The sequence below is a fragment of the Lasioglossum baleicum genome, chromosome 3 (assembly GCF_051020765.1).
Source record: "Lasioglossum baleicum chromosome 3, iyLasBale1, whole genome shotgun sequence".
NCBI lineage: Eukaryota > Metazoa > Arthropoda > Insecta > Hymenoptera > Halictidae > Lasioglossum > Lasioglossum baleicum.
The window spans coordinates 3,979,782-3,998,823 of record NC_134931.1 but is presented as its reverse complement, the minus strand read 5'-3'; the positions used below and the strand labels follow the sequence as shown (position 1 = coordinate 3,998,823).

Here is a 19,042-nt window from a genome sequence, read left to right as displayed (position 1 = left end):
AACGACGGGATTATGGAAAGCTTCGCTCGAAGCTTTCTCTCTGCTGCACTACGTTAAGCCCGCACCATTGTGCTATTATCCATTTTCAACTAATAGAAACTGCCTTTTAATCCTTCTGGCAATATTTCGAATTCTGACAATGTACATGCACTGTAATTTCTAGACTCCATTGTTTTAATATATATTTTTATGCACGAAATTTACATCGATTTACAGATGTCCTAGACGACACTTCTATCGATATTTAGAATTTAGTGTAGTCTTTAGACTTAATTATTTTACTGCATAGTTTTACATATGAATTTTAAATCGATTTATAGATGTTCAAAGACAACACTTCTATCAATATTTAGAATTTACTGTAGCGTTTATACTCCATTATTTTACTGCATATTTTTATGTGTGATCTTGAAATGGATTTATAGATGTCGAAGACAACACTCTTGTATCAATATTTAGAATTTATTGTGGTTTTTAGACTGCGTTATTTTAACACATATTTGTATGCGTGAAATGTAAATCGATTTATAGATATTCAAGACAACTCGAATTTACTGTGGTTTTTACACTTCATTATTTCAGTGCATAGTTTCAGACATTAAATTCAAATCGATTTATAGATGATGTCCAAAACAACACTTCTACCAATATCTCGAATTTACTATAGTCTTTAGATTTAATTATTTTAGTGCACATTTTTATACATGAAATGTAAATCGATTTATATGTAGATGTCGAAGACAACACCTGTATCAATATTTAGAATTTATTGTGGTTTTTTTAGACTCCATTATTTCAGCACATGTTTGTATGCGTGAAATGTAAATCGATTTATAGATATTCAAGACAACTCGAATTTACTGTGGTTTTTAGATTTCATTATTTCAGTGCATAGTTTTAGACATTAAATTCAAATCGATTTATAGATGATGTCCAAAACAACACTTCTACCAATATCTCGAATTTACTATAGTCTTTAGACTTAATTATTTTAGTGCACATTTGTATACATGAAATGTAAATCGATTTATATGTAGATGTCGAAGACAACACTTCTATCAATATTTAGAATTTATTGTGGTTTTTAGACTCCACTATTTTAACACATGTTTGTATGCATGAAATGTAAATCGATTTTGTAGATATTCAAGACAACTCGAATTTACTGTGGTTTTTAGACTTCATTATTTCAGTGGATTGTTATAGACATGAAATTTAAATCGATTTATAGATGTTCAAGACGACACTTCTATCAATATCTGGAATTTACTGTAGTCTTTAGACTTAATTATTTTAGTGCACGTTTTCTATTAGAAAGGTACATCGATTTATAGGTGTCTAATTTTTAATAAACCGTTTCGAGTATGTACAGAATTTGCACGGAATGTAGTTTTATATAACGATTTATGGATATCAGAGAAATCTTCAGTGTACGAGAATAGTATATAGAATGCCGAAGAGAAAATCACGAAAAAGTATCACGTATAGGCCATGCTGAAAGTTAACTGTACAACCATAGAGTCAAGTTCCTCAAATTACAAGAGTTCCTGTTACTAAAGTTACGAAATTCAAGCTTCTTTCTCTACGGGACATTCTGTGCGTTCACTGTAACATTCTGTTAGACTACGATGAAAACCATAAATTCTAACGACCATACGAATAGCAAGTGTTTTAAAATTTACGATCGCTAAACGCCGGAGCCGTTTTCACCAGTCAATTATATCTTCGTTAGAACCTCGTAATTGCTTCAATTTATAACTACAGGTCTAATTTAAAATTTCTTTTCACCTTGTTACGGGAATGATACACTCACCGTGATTTTTCGATATCATTTCATTTCTGTAATCATTTTGTTCCATATCTGTCAGATACTTTATAAAGAAACAGTGTTAATTGAACCATTTAGTTTCTGTACTTGTAGTACATACGACAGCACGAGTTGCAGTAAATTCGACACTTCACTCAAATTAATATTGTTATCATTAGTTTGGCAAGAAAGTAATTTCGGTATTTTAAGATGAAATAGAGTCCAATTTTTTATTCAAGCAACGAATTTTAATGAATAAGATATTTTCCCTTTCGTTCGATGATCTTTTGCCAAAATGAATAAATAAGAGAATATTTTACTGATTAAAGTTCATCGCTTTAATAAGGAAATTCGGTTTTATTTTACATTATTTATTATTTATTAAAAACCGTAATTTATCTTCTTGCCAATCCAATAGTTTGTTCGTAATTACGTAATTACCTTCATTCGGTGTGTAATAGAGAGCCTGCTCACAAATTGTCAGTTATATTCACAATTTTTAATTAAATCTGGTTATTATGTCGACACTTTCTGCTGGATAAAGTCCATTAAAATCACGGTGGGCGTGACTTTTACATTATTTATAAATAGACTCCGAATTTTATGCAATTTATGACGACATTAGAAAAATTTAAGAATCTTTATTAAGGAATTAACATTATTTTCGACTTTTTAGAATTATAGTAAACTCCCCTACAACGCGATCAAAAATTCTTTAAAAAATTGTATATGTATATGTATGTTACATAGCAGTAAACGTACAATAAATTTACAAAAAAATTAGTTTGAAAAGTCTGTTCACTTACTGTTGCAGAAGATACACATAAATACAGTCTGTCTAAAGAAGAGTGTTTCTTGTATTTGACATACAAAATATTCCATAAAGATGTATGCAATTTTTAATTTTTATAAACACAAATCCTATTTTTAATGGGAACAGCCTTTATAGATTTTAAATTCTATCGAATGTTATATTCTAGCATTTTTTGCAAATATTCATAAGTAGACTGCGGATCTTTATGCAAAATAAAAATTGTCTTCATCAATTGCAAGACACAGAAGCCATATAAAATTTTCTTCCTATTTTCAACAATTTTAATAAATCGAGAATAACACATGGGCGTTATTAAATTGTCTTAATGTTTTTACTGTTTTAAATTAGATCCGCAGATTTTTATCATAAATGCATAAAATCCGCATTGATAAGCCATAAATAAGTCATAACTGAATCGTCAAAATTAGGACACGTTTGCGCCTGCAACGAATTTATGTTGCAACCGAATAGTCGTTGTCTTGATCGGAACAACGCTAACAGGGACATTGTACGCGTTTTAATAACTGGTACGGAAAAAAGAAGAGACGGGGCAGCGTTTCGCGAAGAGTTTCTTCGACAAGTTCTTCAAGTGGAAACACCCGGGGGAGTAGCGTATTCAATCACGGCCCGTTCTTTTTTCCACGATGATCGCTCTGCGATTTCGTTTCACGCATCGACCGGTTCCGCGATACTTTTCTGTCCAGAAAGTCCTTAGACCAGATCGGGTGCAGGTGCAAGTAGAACAAGAAAGCGGACAGGTATGCGTACGGTCTCTAGCTGTCTATCGGTCAGGCGCGAACCAAGTATTTCCTGTTGATACTGAATCGGCGTTTTCTGTCATTCTAACAGACTGGAGAAACGCTGAATAACGCGAACGAAACTCCATCCGTCCGTTGCTGAAACGGGCACGCGTTGGCTTTTTACCACTTTTCTCATTCTTATCCTGAACCGTTTGCGGTCCGACGTGTTTTCTCCATTTTATTTCAGAACTCGGCCGAAACTTCTACTCAGGGGACCAAAAATTTTCAACTTCTCCGAATGTCATATTATACTTGACGAAAAAATGATAAAACTTTCAATCGAAGTTTCAGTGTGCGGAGTTCACTCGTTTAAAAGTTATACGCGAGTCAAGTTACACGGTTTCAAGCGCCTTTCAGAGGTTAGAACGATGCCATATTGGTTTTCAGACATAGGAGCAGGTAGATACAATAACGCGATGGAGAGTGTTTAAAATTACTGTGCATATATTGGGTTGGCAAGAAAGTAATTCCGGTATTTTAAGGTGACATAAAAATTTCTTTAAGCAATGAACTTTAATCGATCAAATATTTTCCATCTTGTTCGATGTTCTTTTGCCATCTTTCCGGTAGCTTAATGAAGTTACCGGCTATTTGCATAAAGCTGCGACAGCTACATATCGAATAACAATATTGAAACAATTTCTTTCTTGCCAACCATAGACATATAGAGATAGACTGCGTGGCCTGAACGAAGCGCTGAAGCCCACAATGGCGGCGTGCGAGAGAGAGAGAGCATTAGCCGGGGTCCATAGCGCTCTCTTTCTAATTGATGTGTCGACACATCATATAGAAAGAGAGCGCTATGGACCCCGGCTAATGCTCTCTCTCTCACTCTTTGTACCGCGCGCCGCCATTGTGGGCTTCAACTCGCCCATAAGACGGCGCAGTCTATCTCTATATGTCTATGTTGCCAACACAATATACATCTGTGACAGTAACTGTATAGTCGTTTTACGCAATGTTTTGTGTTTTGTACATGTACTGTACATTTACTGCAACATACGACACAAGTATACAGTCTTTTTAAACAAGTTTGAACTGAAAATTCTATTACAGTTCAAAAAACTCACATCTGTTGTTTAATCTTCGTATAGAATATATCGTATAAAATAGATTGTTTAAAATCACTGTGTATCTGTATCTTCTGTGGCAGTAACTGTACAGTCATCTAACGTTTTGTACGTGTGCTGTACACATATACTGCAGAGGTGGGCATTAATCGATTAAAATCTTAATCAAGATTGATTGATTAATGTGTACGATTAAAAAAAGGTAATCATTGAAAAATCGACGATTGATTCAATCGATTGATGAAGTTAATCGTTAATTAAAAAAGAAATAATGGAAAAATCGGAGACTGATTCAATCGATTGGTGAAGTCAATCGTCAATCGTTGATTAGAAAAAGAAATCATCAAAAAAAAACATAAAAGCACGTAAACAGAGTTTGTATTATAGACCAAATGACAATACATCTAAACTCTGTTTACATTTTTTTCAGTATTCATACAGTTTTGATTCCGTATTTCATTTCGAAATTTCAGCAGTTAATCATTAATCAATTATCATATTGACGATTACAATTGAAAGGAATGCAATCGTTAATCGCAATTGACGACTAAAGTAGAAATTTCACCGTTATTCCCATTTAATGATTAATAAGTATTTAATCGTCATTTTATGACGATTTATTTATTCGTCGATTAAATTTTTGTCCAACTTTGATTTACTGCAACACACTATACACATACACAGTCTTTTTGAACAAATTTTTGGTCGCGTTATACGAGAGTCTGCTGTATGATGTAATGAGCGTATCCGCTAAAAGTCTGGGTTTAGGTCTTGGATTCCTCGCAGTAGGATGTAAAGTTTTATCATTTTTTTTCGTCGAATGTTGAAAGTTTTGCGAACAATAAAATTCCGAATGCTCCCGACCGAAATGAAACTTCTATGCGGGCAGTCGGCCGTTGTTACGATACTTTCAACACTTCCCCGCAGCTCGGACTCGTCCCACTAACGAAAGAATCCGCGGACACGCGAGTTTCCGGTGGAAACGGAGCGCGGTCGAGGACAGAGATTTCATATTTCCCGGGCGTGATCAAGCCTCGGGATTCGGCGGAACACGGAGGACAAAAGGACACTCGTTAATTGTCGAAGCAGCCGATTTCGCCGAGAATTCGACGGTAATTAGACGGTCCCGGTCCGCGTCGTTCGCGTTGTCGTCGGGAAATAAGAACGTTTGCTGGGAACGGAAACTGAAGTTGTGTATACGGAGCGAGTCTATTAAACCGGACGTTGTCGATGAAAATGGGAAAACCCGGAGAAGGTCGTACGAGAGGGAGAGAGAGAGAGAGAAAACGGAAAAACAGAAAACGGTCCGTCGAGAAATAAAGGACACCGGGGAGCGAGAATCGAATCGAAGCGGCCGAGTTGCAGCCGTTTAGAAAGCTACCCGACGATCCTGCGGGTCCATCCGCCATCGAAAAATAAGATAGCAGATTTTACGAAGAGAAAAGCCCCCCTCCCCCGCTGTGAACCTTTCGCAATACCACCGGCGAGTCTCTTTCTCCGTATATAATGGCAAAAAGTGGGTCGGGTCAGTTTGCACGAGCGACGGTACCTACATGTCGCGGGTTTTTCGATAACGCGGCTTGTCTGCGGTTCGAAACGGAGAAAGACTGCCGCGGAGAAAATTCGATGACCACTGGCTCTGTCAGTTCGGAAAGGTAACGGTGCCTCGAAATAATATTTGTCGTTTTCGGGCAGTCTGTCGGCCGGGGAGACCGCGCGCAACGATGATGGCTGCGGCCGAGTCTTCACGCGAAAATCCATTTAAAGCCTGACGATTTTCAAATACGATCAGAATTGATTCCATTTGTGTCCCGACAGAGTTCGCTTGTTAAGCTTTCTTACGAGCGGACGGTGCGTTCAATGAACTTTTCTTGGTCATAAGTAGACTGCGGATGTTAACGCGATTTTCAAGTTTTGTAGACAAATTTTTAAAAAATGCGACCAAACGAAATCCTATTTTCATTGATACTCGACTGAGCTCCTACGGTGCGAAATGGATCAGTGGAGTGGGGATGAGTCGGAGTGGGAACACGTAGTGGAGTAGGGAGCGCTGGCACGCGGAGTGGGGATCGCTGAACGCGATTAAGTACTATCAAGCGTCGCGTGACGAGGTGTGACGGTTAATATTAAAATCTTTTTTTCTCCTAGACGCTCAGTTCTTTTTTTAATTTGTATTTTAATATTGCATTGTCATCCAGTTCTGAGCTATGTTTAAAGTTGCAAGACTCATCGGGAAGTGGTTTAAAATTCGATTACAAGATTTTACGCATACAACAACAACGACAACTCGGCAAACTAATATAAGCGTGGAAATAGTATTTATTTTGAAATTCTTCTAACATTTTTACTGTCGTCTTCAATTACACCTATTCCATCAGTCGATGAACATCCATATATTGTTGTCAACCTTGTTACCCCTTGGCAGTCGATACTTCACCATCAACCTTTCCGAGTAATATCTGCTGTTGACTAATGAACCGTTCCTGCGGTTTAATACGGAGCAACTGCGTTCAAACTCCTGCGATTAGCGATTTCAGCGAACCATTTGCATTTACACACGCGTTTTCTCCATTATTTCTACTGTAACAAACGGTAGTAATTGGAGTTGATCGCCCATTGTCAGATTTTTGTGTTCGATGATTATAATTGCTGTTCCACGTGCATTTTCTTCGTTATTTCTACCAAAACACACGGTCGTAGTTGACATTTTTACAGAATAAATCCATAGAATTCGAGGAAAAAATCATCGTCCATCGAGAAGCACTAAATCATCAATAATTAGATTGCAGGAAATATCGGTGTATAATTGTGTTTACATCGTATTATACAGGGTGTCCCAAAATTCCTTCAACAGCCGGAAATGGAAGGTTCCTGAGATCATTTGAAGCAACATTTTCCTTTGCAAAAATGTTATCCGCGGCTTTGTTTAGGAGTTATTAACGAAAAACACGGACCAATCAGAGCGCGACCTAGACGCGAGTTGGCACAGTCGGCCAATAGACAGTTGGAGCGCCGGGCCGACTGTGCCAACTCGCGCTCTGATTGGTCCGTGTTTTTCGTCAATAACTCCTAAACAAAGCCGCGGATAACATTTTTGCAAAGGAAAATGTTGCTTCAAATGATCTCAGGAACCTCCCATTTCCGGCTGTTGAAGGAATTTTGGGACACCCTGTAGAAGGGCAACAGCGACGTGGTAACTAATGGTAACAGGAATGTAAACAGCGACCAATGATACGCCATTAATGAAAACGGAAAGCGTTTTCCTATATTCGCCGCGCGCAATAATAATTAATGCCTCGTCAAACTTCCAATTACACGTGGCAGATCGGCGTGATGCGTGACGTCAGTGAATCCTCATAACAATAATGGTACGTCTGTCTTCAGATTAAGGATGCTTCTACCGCCCTAGTTCTGTGATTTTCGTTCATATATTTGAATAAATAATTAAAAGTATTTAATCACTAAATTTCCGATTCTCGAAAAATGATCAATATTTGAAAAAAGATAATTTCATTAACAAAAATTCTTATGACGATTCAATTTGCAAGATTTTTTACCAAAAAGGTGTGTTCAGTCTCCCAGTCGCTGTATCATGCAAGAATATACTACTCTTTTAAAGAAAATTATTACAGTTTAAATATTAATGGAGCAGACTCCTTTTTTTCGATAATACAAAAATGGGGATTTTCAGCAGTCAAAAACGCTAGATAAAAGATCGATCTAGGGCGCTATCACCCTCAAAAGTCCTATTTTTTCGTTTACTGCGCTATGAAAATAGCTACATGCGCAGTTGTATGCTTCGGAATTATGCAAATTACGCCTCGTAAACGAAAAAATAGTACTTTTGAGGGCGATAGCGCCCTAGATTGATCTTTTATCTAGCGTTTCTGACTACTGAAAACCCCCGTTTTTGTATTATATTATCGAGAAATGAGCAGGCGAATCTCGCACCCTTGCAATCCTGAAAACGGGTCTACCGCCTTAACTCTCATCTGTACCTGGGTGTGAAACAGAGTAGGGCAATAGTCAACTAACATTTAAAAATGACTAATAGTCTTTTTGGATGTTAGTCATAGCAAAATAGTCATTCGTCAAAACTTTTTGATTAGTTAGTGATAACTAAATGGCAGATAGTTAGTCACAGCTCTAAGTAATCGTTAGCTATTGCTTATTAGAGAATTAGTAGTTGACGAGTCATCAATCTTTAGTCATCAGTCACTATTGTGCGATTAACATACATTAATTAGTTACCACTAACTAATCAAAAAGTTTTGACTAATGACTATTTTGCTATGTCTAATATTTAAAAAGACTAAAGAAGGGATTGATAATAATCGTACGATTTTTCTAATCGTACGAAACTAGCGGGTCCAGGACGAAACACACCATCTCTTTTCGTTACAATAGCTATAATTAATTAATGTAATAACTGATCGATCCGTAGAACCGCGAAAAATTATTTCTAATTTAAAAAGACTATTAGTCATTTTTAAATTTTAGTTGATTATTGCCCTACTCTGGTGTCAAATTGACACACAGTGGTGGAAGATCGACGAAATAACAAGGTGAACAGTTATTTCTCGATACTTTATTCAAATTGATGGCTTAACATCCACATCTTGGGTTTTTCGGTTGTGTCTCACATTAAAAAAATAAAATTCACGAAGCTTCGGGCTTTACCAACAAATAACAGAACAGTATAACTTATTTCAGGAAAATTGTGTCAAATTGACACAAGGGACGGATGAGGGTGAACAGTTTCTCGGGACTGGGGAAAATGTTGAAATACTATTTGGATCGACTGCAAGTTAGCATGAAAAATGTCTAGGCCAGCAGCTTGTAAATAGCTTCCACAAACAGCTCGTTCGTAAACAACAGTGAGGTGTGTAATAGTTCCTCTCGGTGGGATTGTTCAACGGGTCGAACGTGATCGAATAATGGCGCCGGTAGTTTTCTGTTCGAGGACAAGCGGCCAGAGTGAATCGAGGTTCGACGCGACGGGATTATCCGACGTTTTCCGGCCGAAAACGTGATTTCCGGAAAAGCAGAGCCGATCTAATTACAACGAGACGATTAGAACGGAGTCGCGCGGCGAGTCCTCGCCGTGAGAATTAGGTTGAGGACCGTGGTAAGCAGGCAGCCTTTTGTCGAAGAAAACTCATCGCGGGGTGGGATTTTAATTAAAGAAGAACAATGCCTCCGTTGATACTGCTATGCGAAACGACTGCGCATTATGTTCATAAATGTTTGTCCTCTGATCCGGCCATCGCAACGTTTCATCAACTGCTTTCCCGTTTGTTTGTTCGTGTACCGTAAATGATCGAAATGTTAAAACCACTTGCCACTAGTTGGTGATTTTATATTAACCCTAAAGAGGTTCTAAAATATTAAGAATATTGTGTAATTGAGTTGCAGTAGAGTGATGAATTTGAATTTAGATTGAAATATAATGATTGAAAGCTGAATTTGAATTTCGATATAACTTGGGTTACTGAGAGTTGAATTTGAATGTAGATTTAAATATAATGATTGAAAGTTGAATTTAAATTTAGATTTAAATATAATGATTGCAAGTTGAATTTGTATGTAGATTTAAATATAATGATTGAATGCTGAATTTGAATTTCGATTTAGATTGGGTTACTGAGAGTTGAATTTGAATTTTGATTCAAATATGTGCCCATAATTATGAAAGTGGTTTGAGCGATATATTTCTTGTTTCGAGGTGTTTCAAGGAAAAGGATATTAACACTAAATGAATTCTAGATAACATTGAAATAACAAGCACTATCAAACAGTTCATTTTTCACAATATCATAAAGGTTATATTGGATTAATTTAGTTTAAAATAATGTCATATGAAATAACTAATAAACTCATTTTTTTCAATTTTCACTAAGACCGCTTTCATAATAATGGGCACGTATAATCAACAGCGTTTTTAAATGTTGAAACAAGGAAGTTGGAACGTCTTTGAACAACTTCATAATTTCATCGTGCGGACTGTATTCAAATAATACCGCTTTTGTGCGATACAGTCAGCCGACCGTGCGGCATAAGCAGGTAGCCCAGAAACCTGCAACACCAATTAACATCTCGGTACTCTGTTATTAATTACAGAACGCTGTAATTCTTCGGCGCGAACTATTTCGTACGGAAATCTATGCAGCTTTAAATCGCCAGCTTTGAATGTGTAAAACGTAAAATGAAATAGGTACTTTTACAATAATCGATGAAGCAAAATGAAAATTCATAGGGTTGAAAATTGTTACTTTGCATCATACATGAATTCATTTCAATAATTTCCATCGTGAGAATTGAAGAAATACGTCGGCAACGAAAGGATAGTACGAATCGAAACCACGAAAATTCATATTTCGTATCAAAGCGTATAAATCGTGGTATCTGAAATTTATAATTAAGCGGTCTAGACGGGCTGATAGAATTGCATAAACGATCTCGAGTTACAAGATCGAGAGGACTGAACAAGCATAGTGAAAAGCTCGCGGTCGTCCGCAAGATTACACGTTTCAAAGAGCCGCACGATCAACGAGAGTGATTTTTACTATCCATTCAGATCGCGCGAATGGTGGTTTAGGCGATGGTTACGAAAACTGCTCGAAATCGTTAGTTTTCACTCTCTTTTACACTTTCCCTTGCGTCAGACGAACTGTTCGAATCTTTAGATGCGATTATACAGCAACTCTAAACATTGTTCCTACATTTAACACACTGTGTTTAAGACAATGTGCAGCCTTTCATAATAAAACAAACAACCTGAATATTTCATCCACACATTGTTCACTTTTCCATAGAAGAATGTTCTGAAATTTGATCGATCGTAAATTCGCTAAACACGCAACCATTCATTCGGATGATTGAAGATTTTCAAAGTTTACACGTTCGCGCTGTGAACAGGTAAGAGAATTTAATTTTCCGCTATTCGGTTAAGAGGTTCAGCAGCGGGAAAGCTTTTAACGACGCCGGTGTGCGAAAGACTTTTCCAATTTCCCCGAAAAAGGAACCGTCAAGGGTGTTTTTCCCTGGCTGTCATGCGACCTTCGACAGAAAGAGAGAACCTACAGCCAAATGAAAATATGCGGCGAGAACATTTTTCACGTTTTGCCCGGCCTGTTTGGTGTTTACATTAATTCTCTCGAGCATATTTCAGCCTAATCTAATTTCGCCCGCGACACGTTCTGCCCACGCCCGTTGTCAGGAGTCAGATTTTAAATGTGTTTCATTACACGAAATTGCATCACGGTCTCAAGCGCGTTACACACCGACGATACTTCAACCTTTCCGAGTAATATCTGCTGTGTTGACAAATGGACCGTCGCTGCGGTTTAATACGGAGCAACTGCGTTCAAACTCCTGCGATTCGCGATTTCAACGAACTATTTGCTTTTATACACGCGTTTTCTAAATTATTTGTACTACAACAAACAGTAGTAATTGGAGTTGATCACCCATTGTCGGATTTTTATGTTCGATGATTTTAATTGCTGTTCTTCGTGTGCATTCTCTTCGTTATTTTTACTAAAACACACGATCGTAATTGGATTATACTGCGGAGTTTGTGTTTACAATTGAAATGAGAAGGCAAAATGCAAAAATGAATTTTAACTTTAAAATTAAACATTACTTCCGGCGTAGAATAAATTTCATCGTACATCATTCTTTTCATTTCATGGATATGAAATTGATATAGTACCTCAGACAATGTCTAGTCATTGATTAGATACCAACATGTTTAATTAGCCCTTTGAAGTCAGAGCCATTTTAACTTGAAAAATTAAACATTTCTTCTGACGTAGAATAACTTCATCGTATATGATTCTTTTAATTTTATGGATATGAAATTGATATAGTACATCATACAATACGTAAATGTCTAGTCATTGATTAAATACCAACATATTTAATTAGCCAGTAGTCGGAGCCATTTTAACTTGAAAAATTAAACATTTCTTCTGACGTAGAATAACTTGATTGTATATAATTTTTTTCATTTCGTGCATATGAAATTGATATAGTACCTCATACAATACCGAAATGTCTAGTTATTGATTAAATACCAACATATTTAATAATGTAAACAATATTGTAAATAATGGTACAGAAATTTTTAGTGGTGCCTCCGAGTCAGACCTCGACTGCTAAGGGTTAACAATTTCTAGTGTACTTTTCAATCATTTGAGGTGACCAATATTTTTTTATGTAACCAGATTATGCGTTGAAGAGCAAACTCTCAGATTTAAAATTAGGGAAAGATGTATTCAGTAAAAGTGTTGTCGATATACTTTGAGAATAATAATTTTTGTCTGAAGGGTCGACTTTCTCACATGATTAAAAGAAACAGTAGATTTCCAAAAGGAATATTCTAGGTCGGAAGAAATGTGTTGGTTTTGGAGTTGAAACAGATTCGAGTGCAAAGGGTTGAATGCTGTCCGATGTTAGCCGACCTCCAAAGGGAAATTCCAATGACTATGAACTCTGAGCTAAAGGGTTAAACTTTTCCGCTGTCGGCAGGCAGACGACTGTCAGTCACGCGATCAGGACAACTGGTATCGTTTAGCGTTGAAAGACCGACAAGATCGGAAGCGAGACAAGACGACAAGAAGGCGGGTCGAGTCGAGACGGAACAGCACGAAAACAGGGCGAGACGTTTCTCAGGAAAGAAAGCTGCCGATGGAAAAGAAGTCAAGTCAATCCTTGGCTGGAACTCGACTAGAGTCTGACCTGCTATATATCGCATCGCGGGCCGTTTCCTTGACAGAGAGGGGAAGAGAACCGGGGACAAGAGAGCGAGTTGCGCAGCGAGCAAAGAGGAAAGAGGATCGTCTAGAGAGTATAGTCGAAAGAGGGCAACGCGTCCGGCGCGATGACCTACTATCTTCGCTTCGGCTGCTCGCCGTATAGTTAACACTGAAACACCGTGTAGTTTTCGTTGCGGGACACACACGGTGCACGTACGTCGCTCTGGCAGGTGCATTTCCACTGTACGTACTGTTTCCAAAAACCATTTCGAAAATCGTTCATCTTTGTACTATTATAATTTGGTGAAAAAGACTATTACCACTGCGGATCTTTATGCGAAATAAAAACGTTTTGCATTGATTATGAGAAGCAGGAATACATAACATGAAAATTGATTTCATCCCTTAACGATTTTGTTACGTTAAAAGCAACATTATAACATTCTGGAATTTTTCAAATCTTTTACTGTCTTATATTTCGCTCTACTAATTACTTATCACAATAAAACCAGGTTCGATTTACAGGCTACAGTCCCTAATTCCGCAGCATATATTTTTTTCTAGGATCATTTTGTATCAAATGGCACGTGGAGAACTGAAGACATCTGTTCGAAGCAGACGAGACCTTTTTGGAACTGAATCTAACTAACTAAATCTAGTAGATTCAAACAATTATAATTTGGTGAAAAGTAATTGTATGACAATAAACCTAGGCTCAATTAAAAGCCTAAATTCTCTAATTTCGCAAGATATTTTTGATATTTTTCTAGAATAATTTTATACCAAATGGCAGATGGGAAACCCGAAAAATCCTTTCGACGATCAACACATGCACGCGTTGTATAGATTTCACAGTATCATCGAAACATTCAATCACTCCCTATTGATTAGCGAAAACGCCGCTTGCTCCGTTAATTAAATTTGAACTGTAGCCAGAAATAAACGCGTCACGCGATCGCGGAACATTTGAATCGATGGGTATTTACGCGAATATACAAAAAAAAGAAAATAAAATAATCGAGGGATTGCAACAATTGCAGACTTTACGGTGCGATGCACGGGAAACGAAGACGATTACTCATAGCTTTTTTTGTGGGAAACTTTCTGCAGAAACAAGTTGATTTCTCCATATCCGTCCCACCAAATAAACAAGTGTTTACTTCACATTGGATGTTGCTTATAATTAGACTGCCGATTTTGTGCATTTATGACAGAAATACATATAACTACATATAATTGAAAGCAGTGGACATGTTAGAAATATTTAAGGACGTCAATGTATTAGTTTCAGTTTGATAGGATAATTAAAAGAAGAATACCATTTTTATTTGGCTTCTGTGCCCTGCAATCAATGCAAACATTTTTTATTTCGCATAAAGATCCGCAGTCTATACATTATATTGTAGACTGCGGATTTGATGCATTTATGACAATAATGGATTGTTGCAATTGAAAATAGTGGACAAATGAAAAACATTTAAGAACATCGATGTATTAGTTGAAGCTGAATAGGATAATTAAGAGAAGAATACCATTTTTATTTGGCTCCTGTGCCCTGCAATCAATGCAAACACTTTTTATTTTGCATAAAGATCCGCACTCAACTTATAATGGAAGAATTAAGAGAAATTTTAATACACTAAAGCTCCAAAGGGGTTGCTATAATACCTAATAAAATCAACACGATAGAATTCTCTCCGAGGGATGAGTTTCTGCGGAAACATTTTCTTATCCCCGCTCAGGGTGCAAACTGTCCGATCAAGTCTTCGAGCAGACGACAATATGTGGGACAACTAGGGCCCGCGGCTATAGTGATTCCCCAGAAGCATTAACGTCGTGTTGTATCTCAGCCAACACGTGCGTGTCCCGTAAATAGCGGTCCAGCCGACGGACATTTAGGTGTATCAATGAAACCAGCCCCGTTTTCTTTTCTTCTCGAGTACGGAGTCAACGCGAATTTTTCTTGGACAATTGCCATGAGCCTAATCAACGAAGGAATTAATTGTGCAAATCATCATCAGACGATGATGAAACCAGAAGTTGATTCCGAATGATTAACACTCATCCGTCCCTAATTTCACGAACTGAATCGGTCCCTTGGTGGCAAATTAAATAACAAGGTAAATAATTATTTTTTCTAAACGGTTATGTGTTTCGCATTATAACAACTAGACTGCGGATCTTTATGCATTCATGAAGAAATTGATTGTACGAAATATAAAACAGTAAAAGATTTGGAAAATTTAAGAATGTTGTAATGTTGCTTTTAATGTAACAAAATCGTTAAGGGATGAAATCAATTTGTATGTTATTCCTGCTTCTCACAATCAATGCCAAATATTATTATTTTGCATAAAGATCTGCAGTCTAATACAGTAAATCCTCTATCGACGCAAAAAGGTGTTACACGATGGGCGCAAAAAGAATATCCCCTCCACTGTAGTAATCTGATCTCGACTCGGATATATCGGTGTGAACCACTACTATTGCGACGCGGAGAGTCGCACTTGCCGGCACAGTTCAAAGGCCCGTGCGTCCTCACAATGTAATACCAATATAAAAATTTTTTTATTATTACTTATTTCTTTTATGAAACTTTCACTAATATATTTGTGGCATTTTTCTGATTAAAATAAGACCAAACACGATGTCATTTCAACTGTATTTAGTGGTTTAATTGACGATGAAAGTTTCGGGCGCAAGGAAGGACAGCCTATGGGAAAGAAAGAGACGCTCTCTCTTTACACGCGCTGTCCTTCTCTACGTTCGGCTCGGTCTTTGAAGCTCAAAAAAATACTGTCCGTCTACGAACTTTGCAAACGAACCTCCCCGAGGCTTTTGCGACTATAGATTTACCGTAATAACTATTTTCGGGAAAACTGTGTGAAATTGACACGAGGGACGGACCAGGGTTAAAAAAGTTATCGTCTTTTTAAGAGTGTTCGAACATCAGAGGTAGTGACTGGTACATAAACAGCGAAATCGCAGTAACAGATGACTCTCGCCGATAAATCGCTGTTGACCACTTAGTTTCGTGGGAGTGCCGGTCGCGTTCTGGCAAATAATCGATTGTCGTATTACCGTGATCGGTATTATTACGTCCGTGTCCTCCAATTCATCCTCGAGCGAATGGAGATTACTACTCGCGGCTGTTATCCTCGTTCGAAGTGATAGACAGCTCGTACGGTGACCGTTATGTCGCGCTGCGTAAAACAGGTGAATCTATTGATGCAGTTGTCTGTGTTGTGTTTCGTGCCGTATTGTCGGCGAGCTTCTGTCGAGCGTGTTCTACACTTCTGCAGACAAGCCTCGCTGTTTACAGACTGTTTTCTACTTGGACCATGCGGTTTGAACTTTTTTTGAGAAGTTAGACCAATTGAAGGGGTGGATGGATAAAGGTGTCAAGTTTGTTTTCTGTAAAAGAGTTTTTAACAAAATATGTTGTCCTTTTTTGATGAATGAAGATAATTATTATCTTCTTTTTGTATTAGAGATTAACCATAACAATATATATATTTGTAATTGATTTGTGTTATTATCTTCATTCGTCAAAAAAAGACAACATACCTCGCTAAAAACTTTTTTACAGGAAACAAACAATTTGTTACTCGACACCTTTATCCATCCACCCCTTCAATTGATTTCCTACACAACGTGACAAAAGTTTTTCGAAAGAATGTCGGAATTGCAAAGAACTTTTTTATGCGGGCTTATAGGGAAAATTTGGAAAACACGTTTCGTAGATCTGTATCAATTGAACATGTTCTGAAAATTTCATCAAAATCGGTTGAAGTTGCGATGAGCTGCGAACGTTTAAAGATGATAAAAATTGCAGGTTTTCACGATTTTCGGCCCCTAACTGCAATAAATCTGAGGATTCTTACGTCTTTCCGATTTCGATGAAGCTTCCACAATGCATATAATTGGCACAGATCTACAAAACGTATTTTTGGAATGTCCGAATATTAATGGGTGTCACTGTATGTCTCTTTCGATGAAACCTACTAATAATCATAGAAGAATCCTCGGAGAGCATAAAAACCACTAACACGTTCGAATTTCTTCAGCAACAGTCTTCATAACTAGACAAGTAAGTGCCTCGTTTTGGAAATTGTTGAATTTGTACTTGAAACGAGCAGCAATACATAAAAGTATGTGGAACGATAATTATTAAAATTATTAAAGTATCTGTGAATAGTGGGGCACTCGTTCAATTCGACAATTAACCAAGCAATGTTGAAAAATTTTGATAAAACGCGCTAAACATCGTGTCCGCGATGTCGAACGAAAAATAAATTTTGCCGATCTTCACCTTAAAAAATCAATCCGAAGAACAGTGCAAAATTGATTTGTAAAGCCGATAACGATCAAGCACGATCGTCTTCATTGCCATCGAGCGAGACTGGCAGGGAGCAAATATAAATACAAAAATTCTACTCACAGCCACTAACAAAGGCAGCAACAAGATTAAAGCTGTCTTCCGTATACTCCGCCACGTCCTCTCCATCATGTGTATCCTCTCTGCAATAAAAAATGGGGCTGGCTATCAATGTGGCCACACGCGAACACGTTTACAAGTCGAGCAACCGATCGACGAAACGCGACTTTCATCGTTCGACAAATAAGATCGAACGTTCCCCTGAAACTCGCCGGGAAGAGCCTATGGAAAGACTGCCAACAAAATCTGAAGAAACGTGTCGGACAACTAAGCGTCCGATGATCGATCTGATCGAATACGCACAATCCACCGAAACAAACCGGCATCGTCCTCTCAAAACTAAAACTTCTTAATTAAAAACGGGTCCGCGGCGCGTCGCCACGTCGAAAGAAGAAGAAGAAGAAGAAGAACTTTGGTCTCTAACGCAGCTCGGGGAATTCAATCTCGCGAGATTCAAAGTCCGTGCACGCGGAGAGAGACAGAGAGAAAGAAAAGAGCTTCGTTTCCGCTGAAATTGGCTAGGAAATAAAGTTTAACCGTGCGGGAAGGTGGGAGAGCGAAGGGCAAGAAGATGAAGAGGAGAAAAAAATGTAGGAAAAATTAAATTTCCCGTACCGAGCTGGTAGATAAAGGAAGAAAGACCGGAAATACTGGAAAACTGCGAGAGGCCGAGCATCAAAGAGCTCGATATTAGATCTTCGCGATCAACAAGTATGAAAACTTCGAGTGACATCAACGCGAACGACCCGGCTAGAGGTGTGACTATATTCTGTTATCGAATAAATATCGATATGTCTCAATAATTTGATAATATATCGATGATATGTGTTGAAGGTATCATTAAGGCGAACGGAGAAAGGAGTCGTCGAAGTGTAAGGCGTAATGATTTATTATTTAATTCTAGTTATTTTCGTTCGAGCTGATTACTAGACTGCGCATCTTTATGTGAAATAAAAATGTTCTGCATTGATCACGAGAAGCAGGAATAAAATAAAAATTGAATTCATCCCTTAACGATTCCGTTGTATTGAAAGCAACATTGCAATATTCTAAAATTTTTCTCATCTTTTATTGCGTTATATTTCACCCAACTAATTTCTTCATAAATGCATGGAATCCGCTGTCTACTGATTGAAGACAGTATATCGATTACATTACTAATGCAGTACTCGTTTCATTCGCCTTGACGATGTTCTAATGATATTATCGATATATCATTAAGAAGGTACACCTGCCAGACGGTTTTAAGAAATCGATTTTTTGTTCCGTTGATTTTTTTCAAGTGTATAGAATGCCGTGTTATTCCTTTAGATTCGAAATTACTTAATTTTTAGAACCGTTCAGAGTTGATTTT

At 37.5% G+C, this 19,042-nt stretch overlaps 1 protein-coding gene across 3 annotated transcripts in view; it reads right to left on the bottom strand.

Annotated features, from left to right (window-relative positions):
- Dyl (transmembrane protein dusky-like) overlaps positions 1 to 19,042 on the bottom strand; it is a 48,439-nt gene that overhangs the window by 10,194 nt on the left and 19,203 nt on the right. For all 3 annotated transcript variants that reach the window (XM_076447598.1, XM_076447599.1, XM_076447600.1), the window contains exon 2: positions 17,692 to 17,771. In XM_076447598.1, coding sequence (XP_076303713.1) covers positions 17,692 to 17,760 — 69 coding nt within the window. In that variant the 5' untranslated portion in view covers positions 17,761 to 17,771. The remainder of the gene's footprint in view (positions 1 to 17,691; positions 17,772 to 19,042) is intronic.